Raw genomic sequence first — 12,647 nt, 5'->3', positions numbered from 1 at the left:
TAAGAATATAAAAAATAAATCATAAGACTAAAAAAAGAAACGAGAAGGCCAAATTTGCTCTTCCCAAATATTTAATAATTAAGTAATATTACTACCAGCATTGAAATTATTTTGCAAAAAATATTAAAATCACATTTTTAATTTCTTTTTTTGTGTAAAAAATTTAGAATTACATAAAACCAATATTTATCGAGAGTATTTTGAGATAGCATAGTAACGTATAGCATAGTAACATATCGTGTATATAAAAAAAAAGTTGAACTTTAAATACTAAGATTTCGTAGGCGCCTATTTGTGGGCCTCACAAAACARACAAATAAACAAATTTAAAATAAAAGAGAGCGTAAAGCATAAAATCGTAAGATTTAGTCACATGTCGGCTATAGTTTAGTACATTATTTAAATTGTATATATGTATGTATATATAATATATATATGTATAGTGTGTGTATAAGTAAATGCTTAGTAAGCTTAATTGGCTAACAAATATCGTTTGCTTTTATGCTACATAAATGTACATATGTATGTGAATTAAAATGCTACAACTAATATTAATACTTTGCATCTGCGTATGCGCTAACAATTAGGCGTGTAAGTATAATTTTCTTTTTTATTTTCTTGATTTTTTTTTGCATTAAAATGTAAGACATTTGTTTTTAAACAATAATTATCGGCTAATTGGTACGCTTTATATTTTGCTAATTTAATTGTTAATTTATTATTACAAATTTTTTGTTTTTGTTGCAGCTGTGCCTTTGCGATAGCCGCACATACAATTAAAAACTGCATTTGCAATTAAATTTTGTACATTCAATTCAAATTTAAGCTTTCAACAACGGCGTGAARATTCTTCTCCTCGTTTCGCACGCGTTTCGTTGGTCAGTCGCGGGCCGCAATCGCCACTGGCGGAAATTGGCGCTCATCAAAGAGTTTGCTCGGCGTATCAATGGCATCACAGAGCTTACGGTACTTGGCAGAGTCTGCTGAAAATGAAGATGAAGAAGTGTCGGGCGTTGTCAAATTCATTGCCATTGCAGAGAATTTGATAGCAAATTTATATGGAAAGGAAAATAATTTAGTAATTTTGTGTTGAGAGGAGATGAGGAAAAATTAAGCGCCAAAGTAGATTAATATACAAATGGAATGTGGGCAAAAAATAGTAAGAATTTTAAATTAAAATTTCGCGCGAAACCCCATTGGTGGCAACATCTTTCTTCAGGTTGTATGAAATGTCAGTGACATCTGTGTCAAAAGTGACATTGAAATAATTATTAGTATTTAGTCAGAGGACATAAAAGAATGCTTTGTTTTACGTTCTCTGATTTAGTGTACGCTAAAACGATTTTTATCATGAATGAAATTATTCAGCAAGAAGTTCCCCTAATTTTCTGTTCGGAATCAAATTTTTAATTCTAAATCTTCTGAAAGCTGTCAGAGACTTTCAGTGATAACTGTTGGTGACAATCAAGCGAGTTTTTTTGACTGATACAAATTATTAAAAGCGGTGGAGCACGCGTGGACGACGAACCACGCCCAGGACGGCTATCAATATCAGCTGATGATAAACAATAATATAAAAAAATTGATGCTTGAGTATCGACGATTAATAGTCAGAGATCTTACTGTCATCGTTGGAATATCGGAAGGAACAGTGAAAACCATTTTAAAAGATCATTTGGGCCTAAGAAAAATGAAAGCACAATTGGTTCCAAAATCACAAAATTTTTCGAAAAAACAGAGGCTATCCCGGAAATAGCTTTAACAACTGAGAATTGGAAAAAAAAAGTTGACACAAGTGTATTGGGCTCCATAGGGTTTACTTAAAATTATGAACAAAGTCTCACTATTTTTTGCTCATAGTAACATATGTACATATACATACACAAWTATATGAATATGTATATGTTTATATATTAATGACACCATCAAATAGTTAATACCTGTTAGTGGATCAGCCTTTTGGTGGCCCTTTAGTATGCCGGCATACGAATTGTCCGGCACTGGATCTGGATTTTCTATGATACAGCGCGCAACGGTACTCTTTTTACTTTTCGCACCGCTGCTGGCATTTGTACTTGTTGTTGGTTTGCTAGATTTTGGCGTGCTATCAGTTTGTGTAGCCTTACCGCCGGTCACATTTATGGTCGGTACATTGTCGTTACCTCTAGCCTCCTTATTAGATGAGCCAGGTGACATTTTGTCGCTGCTTTCAGAGAGGCTTAGTTCTATAAGTGTAAATAATTTAAGAAAAATAAATAATAATAATATTAAATATATATATAAGTAATTAAATACTGTTTTTAAAAACACATAAATTAAAATAATCCTAGAATATAATTCGAAATAGTTTTTCTATGTGAACGATATATTTAGAGATCGTAGCGCTGCTTTGCATAATAATCTACGCAAAATTTCCTGAAGATATATAAGGACGTGAGATTGACCGGCCAGTTTGTATGGTATCTGAGTGGCGAGTTGGCCTATACAGACAGGCGGCTAGACGGACTAACAGTCATGCTGATTCTTTATAAATAGTTTTTATAGGGTCTCCGACGGCTAATTTTGTCGTAACAAGTTTAATATACCCTATTCAGAGTATAAAATCGATTTTTTGAAATTCACAAGTGGTTATAACCACTTAAAAACTAGAAAATAAGTCATTCACTCACCAACGACACCGTCGAGTGCACCGCGCAAATCATGGACAGCCTGCAGTTTGCATGYGCCTCCCTGTTCCGCGTCGAACTCATGAATGTAGAGAAAKCCTTCCTGGCTAGCGATCAACACTTTCAGATCCTTTTGTACGTACGTCAAGCCACAAATGTGCCGCATGCCGGGTTGAGCCAACACAGCTGTGGCAAAGGCGCGATCCTGCGCAAGCACATCGCTCACTTGTGTTGGCAAAAGGTACGAGGACACCGCCTTCGACAGATAATCGGACCAGCCGCTATTCGGCGATGATGAGACCACATCCGAACCACTGGCCTCGGCATTCGCCGACGATGACGATGATTTTTCCGGTTGCTTGTCAGCAGCAGCGTTAGCCGCCTTCAAGGCTTCAGCTRTAAGTAATAAATACACTTTATGAGTGGATTTCCAATTAGTTGYATTTTATGTGATTACTCACCCTCTAGTGGCATCATCACAGCCTTTTCGTCGATTTTGAATATGTGCACTGTCTCCGTATTAGATGTGACACAGAGAAATTTTGAATTAACCGAAAAYACCAACGAAGCTATGCGTACACAACGCTTTACGCCGCGTCGGAATTCCTGCACGCGCTGACCAGTCTTCACACAGAACACACGTATCACAGTACCACGCTCGGAGGCGGTCGCTAATAGCTGACCGCTCGGCGAAAAATTCAATGCCGATAAACGGCTTTCGTGCGCATGTATAACAATGCCCGGTTTCAGTTTGGAGGCGTTATACAGACGCAAGTCACCGCTGGTGCTGCTAATGGGAAAGGCCAAATGCGAGTTGAGCGACAGYGAGCAGAGGCCCAATTCATTGGGCGCTATATTCTCAATGGAGTACAATTGCTTCATGTCGCGTATATCGTGTATGTGTATGCTCTCCTCCAGGCAAGCAATCAAACGCGTACGATTCATACGTATGCTCAGTATATTTGTGGGGTAGACACAATTGCAGATTTTCTGATTCTTCTTGAAGTGCAGCATTTGCAAGCAATGAGGCTTCTCGGCAGTGACCATCACCACTAGTGAGGTGTTGAAGAGACGTTCCATTAAAATAATATGCTCGGCATCRCTGGTGAAAATCTCCTCAACCTTGTCACAGCTACTAATGGAGAAGATACGAAAACCATCGCTACCATCCAAAACGGAAATCGAACTGAAAGAGCAAAAGAAAATATAGAGATTAAAACAACTGTTTTTTTTTTTTTTTTTTGGTAATTGCTCGTTTTTTTTCGACTGTAGGTCACTATACAGGCAGTATCTTCTAGCAGAAAACTTTTTTTTAGGTTTCATCCACAAAAAAATAAATACCTCATTATTTTTAGTATATGAGGGATGGGAGAAGGAGGTACAGTGAACCACAGCCAAAATGATGCAAAATTTTAAAGCATGCTTAATAAAAAATAAAAAGCCAAAACTTGTTTGTTTATGAGTGCCAATTATTAGTGGCAGATGTATTTCTTTAAATATTATTTTTAAAACTCACATTTTACTCTTATTTCATTTAATAAAAACAAAAAAACGAATTCAGCCTTAAATTTTACCTCACAGCGAAAATGATGCAATATCTAAATAAGCAAATACATAAATAAATAAATCGATTTTTTTAAACAAAACTTAAATTTTCGGTTGATCAATACTTCGTAGGATAACCTTTGTTATCTATGACAGCTTTCATGCGCCTAGGCATCGATTCTACCAATTTGTTTGTGTAGTTTTTGGATATTTTGTTCCATTCAGCTTCCAAAGCAGTTTTCAGATCAGCCTGAATTCGAATTTCATATTTTCGAATCACTCGCTCCAAAACTGAAAACAGATTCTCAATAGCATTTAAATCTGGAGATTGTGCTGGCGGTTGTACCACATGTGGGCAGTTCCAAATAAGCCAACTTGCTTATTTATGCTTTGGATCGTTGTCCTGGTAGAATTGAAAACCTTCTCTAATATTTAATTTTGAGGCACTTTGTAACAAATTTGCTTTCAAGATATTCAAATATGTACATACATAGTTTTATCCATAGCACTATCAATGAAAGCCAAATTTCGAACACCAGCAGAGGAGATGCAACCCCACACCATTACATGCCCTCCAGCGTGTTTTACAGTGCTCCGCAAATTCTGTGGATGAAGCTCTATATTTGGCTTTCTCCATACGTAGCTCTTACCGTCTGATCGAAAARGTTTGAATTTACTTTCATCTGCAAAAATTASGCTAGTCCATAAGCTTTCATCCTTACATAAATGCTCTTTAGCAAATTTTAGTCGTGMMCTTCGATTTTTTGCGCTGTTATATGGCTTATTACGAGCTGTGCGTCCATTGAAGTCGGCTTCCCTAAGGATTCTTCGCACGGTTTCCGGGTGGCACTTCTTTCCGAGATATTTTTYCACATCATTTGTCAATGCTGGAGCACTTAAATGAGGGTTTTCCCGTATTTTCCGAACTATCCAACGAGAATCRACTTCATTAAAAATTTTATTATGGGCCTTTTTAGTTTTATTTTCTACACRATTTTCACGAATGTAGCGTTCAATGATATATTGAACAGTTCCGTGGCTSAATTTCACTGCTTCTGCGATTTTTCGTTGGCTTTTGCCATCTTTATAATGTTTTAAAACTAATTCRCGCAYTTCAACTGTTGTTTGACAACCCATTTTGATCTGCACTGTGTAAATGTCGACACTTGAATGCAAAACTATCAAATATTGTTTCTAATTCAGTTATTTTATCGTTACATAATAGCTGACATTCGGAAATTCCCGCCAAGCCGTCGCCACTAACGGTAAACTTCAGTGCATCACTTTCGCTGTGAGCTTGATTTTCTGTAAGTGTGTGAATTTTTGCTAACCGTTTCCGAAAAAATTTAAATTTGAGTTGATTTTGTGTTTTACAAGAAAATACATGCTTATATCAAATAACAAAATAGGTAAATTTTTAATTTTTTTCAGATGAAATTGTTTTTTTGTCAAGTGCTACTACATATCAGTGCTGCATCATTTGGCTGTGAGACACTGTATATGTATTAGGTTGATTCAAAACCAAAAAATTTTTTTTTTCGTTTGGTACTCTGAAAAATGGTTTCCTAGACACTTCTAAGGAAACCTCTCCAAGAATGAGTTCTTAATTGTAACGGAAAGGTCGTTCCTACTTACAATTTTCTATTTTTTCTTATTATCATATAGAAAGTTTTATATCTCSCTTTCAACTACTTGAAAAAATAGCTTGTTCCTTAGATTTTGTAGGAAATTGAATGCTCTACAACAAAGGTCAGTACGATTTTTTCGTAAACCCAACCGGTTTAAAAGATATTAACAGTTAAAGTTTGATTATATTTGGGAAAATTTCTTATTTTTTATGAATTTTATAACTCAATGGACTAAATTATGATGAACGATGATCCTCAAACTGTCCAGCTATTTTATTCGCCGCTCAAATATATATCGCACAACTATTGCCTACTATTCTCAGTATACAACAAAATTCAAGCGCTAATGTAAAATAATATAATTACCAACAAACACAAAATAAATAATAAACTACACTTAAAATTATGTGGGATTTATTAATTAACAAGCCCTCTCGGGCTTCCAAAAATTGCCTTGGCGGACGGTATTTCACGTCCTCCACGGCGGGGTATTGGTTAAAGTTTTCAACTAGCAATAATCGCACCTCGGTAGAACCTCATTGGTTACGATATCGCCTCTGCGCAAAGCTAACTTACTAACGCCAACAAAAAACTACTTCATTGCACATATTTATTAACCATATGAGAATTGCAAGTCAGTACGGTGTGCGTAACAAAACATGCCATGCATGGAATAAAAAGCAGATAAGTAAAGCGACAGACAAGCGGTGAGCAGGTAGGTAGGTAAGTTCGGTGGTTGGTTATTTGGTGACTGCTTTGGTTTATTTCTGGCACTTGGCAACAAACAAGCAACAACAATTTAAAGAGAGAATACCATATATAAAATATATGTACATATGTATATGTCTCTGTGAATGTGGGTAAGAATTTTTCGCATTTTGTTTGCTTCAGCTGATTAATAAAACGTTTACGTGGTGTTCATTGAAATGCTTCAACTGCAAATATAATTTGCGCGTTTATGGTTAAAATTTGGATAAAGTTGGAAACATGCATAAATAAAATATAATTTGCACGTTTGAGGTTAAAAAGTTGGAAACATGCATAAACATGAATGTACTTACATATGTACATACATATGTTTACATTTATTTAATAGCGACAATGTGTTCATAAATGTTTAAATTAAATTATTAATGTGTATATTGGAGATTCTAAAATAAAGATTTTATAATTAAAAAAAAAAAAATTAAAAGCATTGAAAAAAATAATAATATAATAAGTATGTCACAGGTTTCGAACCAATGACCCAAGGATCGTATAGACGCAGCTCTACTATTTACATATGTAGTAGTAGTATGAATAATGTACGAGGAGAATTTAAATGTGTCATACTATTTCATTCCCTTTTTTAGTACATATGTATGTATATGGAGATCATCTCTAGTTTTAAAAAAATCGAACAAATTACGTACGAATTCTGTTAAAATTTCCTTAGTAATTTTAAAAATCTTAAATACCCTGTACAGGGTTCTAAATAATGCATCATTTGAAACTTGATACATATATGAATTTAATTTACTTCCTTTTTTGTATTTAAAAATAATTTTAAATTTTTAAGTCCCTCCACAAGATTAAAACTAAATCTTTAATTAAAAAAATTGGTCATTGTTGGCCACCGAACATTTTATATTCTTGCAACTTGCATCAAAATTGCAAATCTGTATATTRTTTTAGATACAAGGGAATTATTGATCCTACTCAATCCACTTTTGACATACGGGCATACTATTATTTAAAAAAGAAGTTTCTTGGCAAATTTCTATAATATATACTAATATACATACATACATATGTATCTCACAGATTGACTGTAATTTGTAACAAGAACTTTTATACACATATGAATGTATACGATATCTGTGGACTTGAATAGTTTTGATCCGATTTGGATTGGWCTTTTAAAATAGGATTTGGATGGTTTTCGGAACGGAACTGACCGGWCCTGAATACTTGACCATTCATTTGTTCAAAATTGTAGATTTTCTACTAATTCGTTTCTGTACATAAAATATTGTCATCATAAATCTTCTAAACGGAGCTCAAACATGTGATTCTTTCAATACTTCGAACCTATATCTCTGGTCGACGACATTTTGCAATGATTATTTCATAACAAATGGACATACAAAAGTTTGCTATTCTCAATGGTTTGATAATTGTTTGGCAATAGCTTTTAGAAAAACCACTGATATTATTATAAGGGTTAATAATGCTATAGCAGAATCCGAAGGTATGTTTCAATCCCTTATTATAAACTGTTAAACTCAAGTTTATTTATTTAGCATAGTTTATATGGTATTATTTCAAAATAAATTTAAGTTATTCACAAGTTTCAAACGTTTTTAATAAAATAAATTTTTTACTGCCTTCGGAAAAAGTGATACTTTTCGCAATGCACTGATGTTGACATCTGGATGCAYCATGCCGACTAAAAGAGCTGTTTCTTTTAATAGAGATTCCTAAAAGTAAATTATCAACATTGCCATGTTATGCCACACCAAATTTATGCTTGCCTAAATTTCAACTTAATACTTTTGAATTTATTAATTTAAAATTTGTTTAGACCACTCAGAAGTCGTTTTATCCGTTAAAACCGAGCGATCATCGAAGAAACATCATCTCAAATATGTCATAAGACAAAATTAGTGATGAAGTTCATAAACCTCACGCTGTCAGATAAAACGATATACCTCCTCATCGCGGGTGCTAATACTTTCGATTTGCAAAGAAAGTAAATGAAGACTGACTACAGAAATGATCCTGTGAAGTATAGTCTTAACTTTTTCACACCAAACGGCAAATTCTTAACATGAACTAGTGATAAAGTGGTTGAGAATTAARRCAAGCGTTCTAAAAGCAAGAAAATATACAAAACGTTTATAAACGAAAGAGGTTCTATATGAATAAATCAAACAACAACAAAACCTATGAGAAAATCAACCATAAAGCGAACTACACACAATCATTTTACTAACGCTTCATTAAATTTAGTGGTGGCTGACGCACAACAGCTGAGCGGAACAAAAGCATATGTAGGTATGTTTGTGCGTATGAATGTACCTACAGTGCCATATTGAGCTATAGCATTCAGGTAGGCAGGAAGGTAGGGCTATGTACATACTTGGTTCGTGATGAAATTAGGAATTTCTGTTTTCTTGAAAAGACGAAATTATTGCAAATTGTAAAGTTTGGAAAATCTTCATTCAACCATTTCAATTTTAATAAAATTTTCTTCAAATGTCAATCTATAATGTGCCATCGGTTTTTAAAAATAAATTTTGCATAAATAAGGGCATTGGTTTTACAAAAATATACTCTACTCCTCTCTTTAATTTAAAAACATGTGGCTACAGTCCTCTTAAAGTAAAAAAATTAATTCCAGATTGATTACCCGATTTTCTTAATAGTTAAAAAAGTTACAAAAGTGGATGCGCGAAGTCCAAAGATATTTTATAACTACAACTTTAGGTTTTAGGAACAACTTCTCTAGAAAAGAAAATAAACAAAGGACTAGTGCCAAAGAAAAAAATTGTCGCTGTGACAGGTGATTTCCTTTCCCTTTTTCAATAGCATTTTTTTGACATATCATGCGTAAGTGGTGTCAAGCTATCATGTCATTTTTATCCAGTATGGTTTGACATTTCATCATGGAAAGACTTACGACTGAACAAGGTTTACAAATTGTTAAATTTTATTATAAAAGTTCACTTAATGTAAAGAATGTCTTTCGCACGGCTTGCTCAACTTATGGTMYAACATAATCGGTCAACTATTTTCAATACTATCTCCCATCTTGAGACCCAGCTTCAGTACTGGATAATATTCGACCGTAYAGACCACGTCCAACACACAGTGACGAAATTGGAATAAATAGAAACAGTCGTAGCTGAGAGTGTACACGAAGGCAATAGAGAATTGATTAGCAGCAACTCGGACTGATGTATGGAACGACATTGCGTATTTTACGTGAAGATCTTAAACTGAAACATATAAAATACAGCTTGTGCAAAAGCTGAAGCCTATTTCTGGCTCAATGGGTATGTAAAAAAAAAAAAACAGTTTGGAGTGGTGTGTGGGCCATTGGAATCATCGGTCAATATTTCTTCACAAATGACAAAATACCGTTATCGCACCATGATAACCGATTTGGTTTCAATATGGCGGTAAGAAGACCTGACCATCAAGATCGTGTGATATCACATCGTTAGTCTTTTTCTTGCGGTAATATTTAAAGTTTACAATCTGCAGTCGCTTCGATTCAAGCCCTGGACCAATCGAAATGATTAAACGAGTCTCCGAAAATTGGACTCMACGGATGGACCATATGAGACGTAACCGCTGCCAACATTTGAAATAGAAAATCTTCAAAAAATAAAAGCCAAAGAATATTCTTTCGAATGATAAAAAACATTAAATAAGAAGTTGCTGTGTTTTTTATTTAAAAAGCTAGGGAACCCCGAAATGGAACACACTTTATAATGGAATTTTTTACTAGGCCGTCTATTTTTGTGAGCTACTGTATATGAGATAATTTTCATCAGCGAAGATAGACATGGTTCGTTCCGAAGTAAACTGTGCTAAATTTACAAATGTTTGAGCTTACTACATACATATGTAATGGGTATACTTATATACATATACATGTGTTTCGCTGCTAATCTAAAATTGATTGACCTAATTRTACTATGTGAATATTTGCTATTTGCCTATACTCGTATGTATTTATATAAACAACTTCCTTTGACAAATGTACATATGTACATACATACTTACATATATGTATAGGTACATTCATATATAATACACACAAAGGTAGCCATAATTAAATGCACATAGCGTGAATGCAAGTAATTAGCTAAACCAATTTAGAATAAAATAATTCATTGCAATAACATTGAAGSCGCGTTTCTTAGAATACATAACTACATACTTATCTATACTCATGCCTAGTATGCATGGACATATGTATATAAGTATCTATGTATATTCATATGTACCTCTGTATTTGTGGATGTCATCACCTATATACATATGTATATCAAATCGTGAACAAAACGTGAGCGAAATTGTAAACAAACAATAAAGTAGARCGAGCACAGTGAATTATTTGCATATGAATATGGAACAGATACAGTTAAGGGCAAAACAAAAATAGGACATCTAAACAATTTTGTGATAGTGATAAATTTMTTGTAAGAATGTAAACAAATGTAGTCAATTTCGAACATCGTAACTCAAATAATATAGGAAAATACAGGCTATAGAAATATTTATTTAAAGTATAACAGTAAAATTAARTAAATAATATAACGAATCGATTTTTTGTAAAAAATATGAATTCCACTCTAACAGCCATATAGCCTAATAAGGACCATTTTCTCAATGACTGGTTAGCAAACATACATACATACATATGTCAGTTAAGTTTTGGTTAACTTAACTAAAAGTCTTTCTTTCTGTAWAGACCCTTTTTTTAACCAGAATTTAACTGACAGATGGTTACGACTTTGAAGTTATGACTGCCAACAGTGACGTGGGAGTTTAATCGCGAGTGCGACGACTGTTTGAATTGATGACAGGAGGAAGGGCAGCTCTTTTTCGTGCTGTCAAAAGCAGCTTTTCTAAGATTTTGTGTATGGTGAATATCTGGTCGATTGTGGATTTTCCAGATCTAAAGCCACACTGATAAAGTCCAATCAGTTTTTCGACGGTGGGCTTTAATTTTTCACACAATACGCTCGATAGAACCTTATACGCGATGTTTAGGCGACTTATCCCACGGTAGTTCTGTCTCTTATACACATCTAGATGTGTATAAGAGACAGCCTTCACACAATACGCTCGATAGAACCTTATACGCGATGTTTAGGCGACTTATCCCACGGTAGTTGGCGCAGATTGTGGGGTCTCCCTTTTTGTGGATTGGGCAAAGCAGTTCCAATCGCCGGSTACGCTTTCATCAGACCATATTCTACAAACAAGCTAATGAATGCTCCTTATTAGTCCTTCGCCGCTGTATTTGAATAGCTCGGAAGACCATCTATCGGCCACGCCACTTTGTTGTTCTTCAGACGGGCAATTACTATTCGAACTTCTTCATGGTAACGCAAAGGAACTCTATCGAAAGGCAGATTTACTTACCCAAAATAGTTCTCAAAATTTTAAGCTAAGCGATTTATTAAAAATTTTCATATACAAGTCAATATTCTAAAAAATTTTATAACATTAATTCAATAATTTATTTAAATTTAAATTTTAATAAACTTTTGTTTACTACATTTATTTTGTGCATGAGTGTACAACTGGCACAACAAAGAAGATGAGACATTAAGGCCAGAGAAATTTGAGTACCCCCATTATATAATTATGTACAAGTATGTATAGTATATAGTGGAATATAAATAATTATATAATATTACTTCCTGCTGTGGATGATAGCTTCCCAGTTAAGAGCGTACGAATATTTTTTAAAAAGCTGAAACCATCCAAAAAACGCAGCACTTGAACTTGATAACACGGTACATACATATGTACGTATGTATGCACATAAGCACAGCTGTCTACCTACATATCTATTTCATATTCAATATTATGTGTCAAATAACCCTGTATTAGTTTTGTTTTCCATATTTAAACTACATACATACATATGTACATATATGTAGGTATGTAATTGTATGCATACATATATGTACATATGTGTTTATATAAGCCAGCTGTTTAATATTGTATTTAGAATYTGCACCGACTGACCCTGTAAAACTGGCAAAGTCAAACGTGTTTAACGTGTGAGTTAACAAAAAAAAAA

General features: G+C 34.0%; 1 protein-coding gene across 4 annotated transcripts in view; it reads right to left on the bottom strand.

The window, feature by feature from the left end:
* Window positions 1–196: 196 nt before the first annotated feature.
* The window catches only part of LOC108971070 (WD repeat domain phosphoinositide-interacting protein 2), a 23,119-nt gene continuing 10,668 nt past the window's right edge, over window positions 197–12,647 (bottom strand). For 3 of the 4 annotated variants that reach the window (XM_018936910.1, XM_018936895.1, XM_018936903.1), the window contains 4 exons: window positions 3,128–3,852; window positions 2,670–3,062; window positions 1,941–2,225; window positions 197–983 (listed from right to left, as the gene is read on the bottom strand). In XM_018936910.1, coding sequence (XP_018792455.1) covers window positions 880–983; window positions 1,941–2,225; window positions 2,670–3,062; window positions 3,128–3,852 — 1,507 coding nt within the window. In that variant the 3' untranslated portion in view covers window positions 197–879. The remainder of the gene's footprint in view (window positions 984–1,940; window positions 2,226–2,669; window positions 3,063–3,127; window positions 3,853–12,647) is intronic. The other variant, XM_018936918.1, reaches the window with a different exon arrangement.

The sequence above is a fragment of the Bactrocera latifrons genome, unplaced genomic scaffold (assembly GCF_001853355.1).
Source record: "Bactrocera latifrons isolate USDA-ARS-PBARC rearing strain unplaced genomic scaffold, ASM185335v1 scaffold_108, whole genome shotgun sequence".
In the NCBI taxonomy this organism is placed as follows: domain Eukaryota; kingdom Metazoa; phylum Arthropoda; class Insecta; order Diptera; family Tephritidae; genus Bactrocera; species Bactrocera latifrons.
This window is presented reverse-complemented; position numbering and strand designations above follow the sequence as displayed.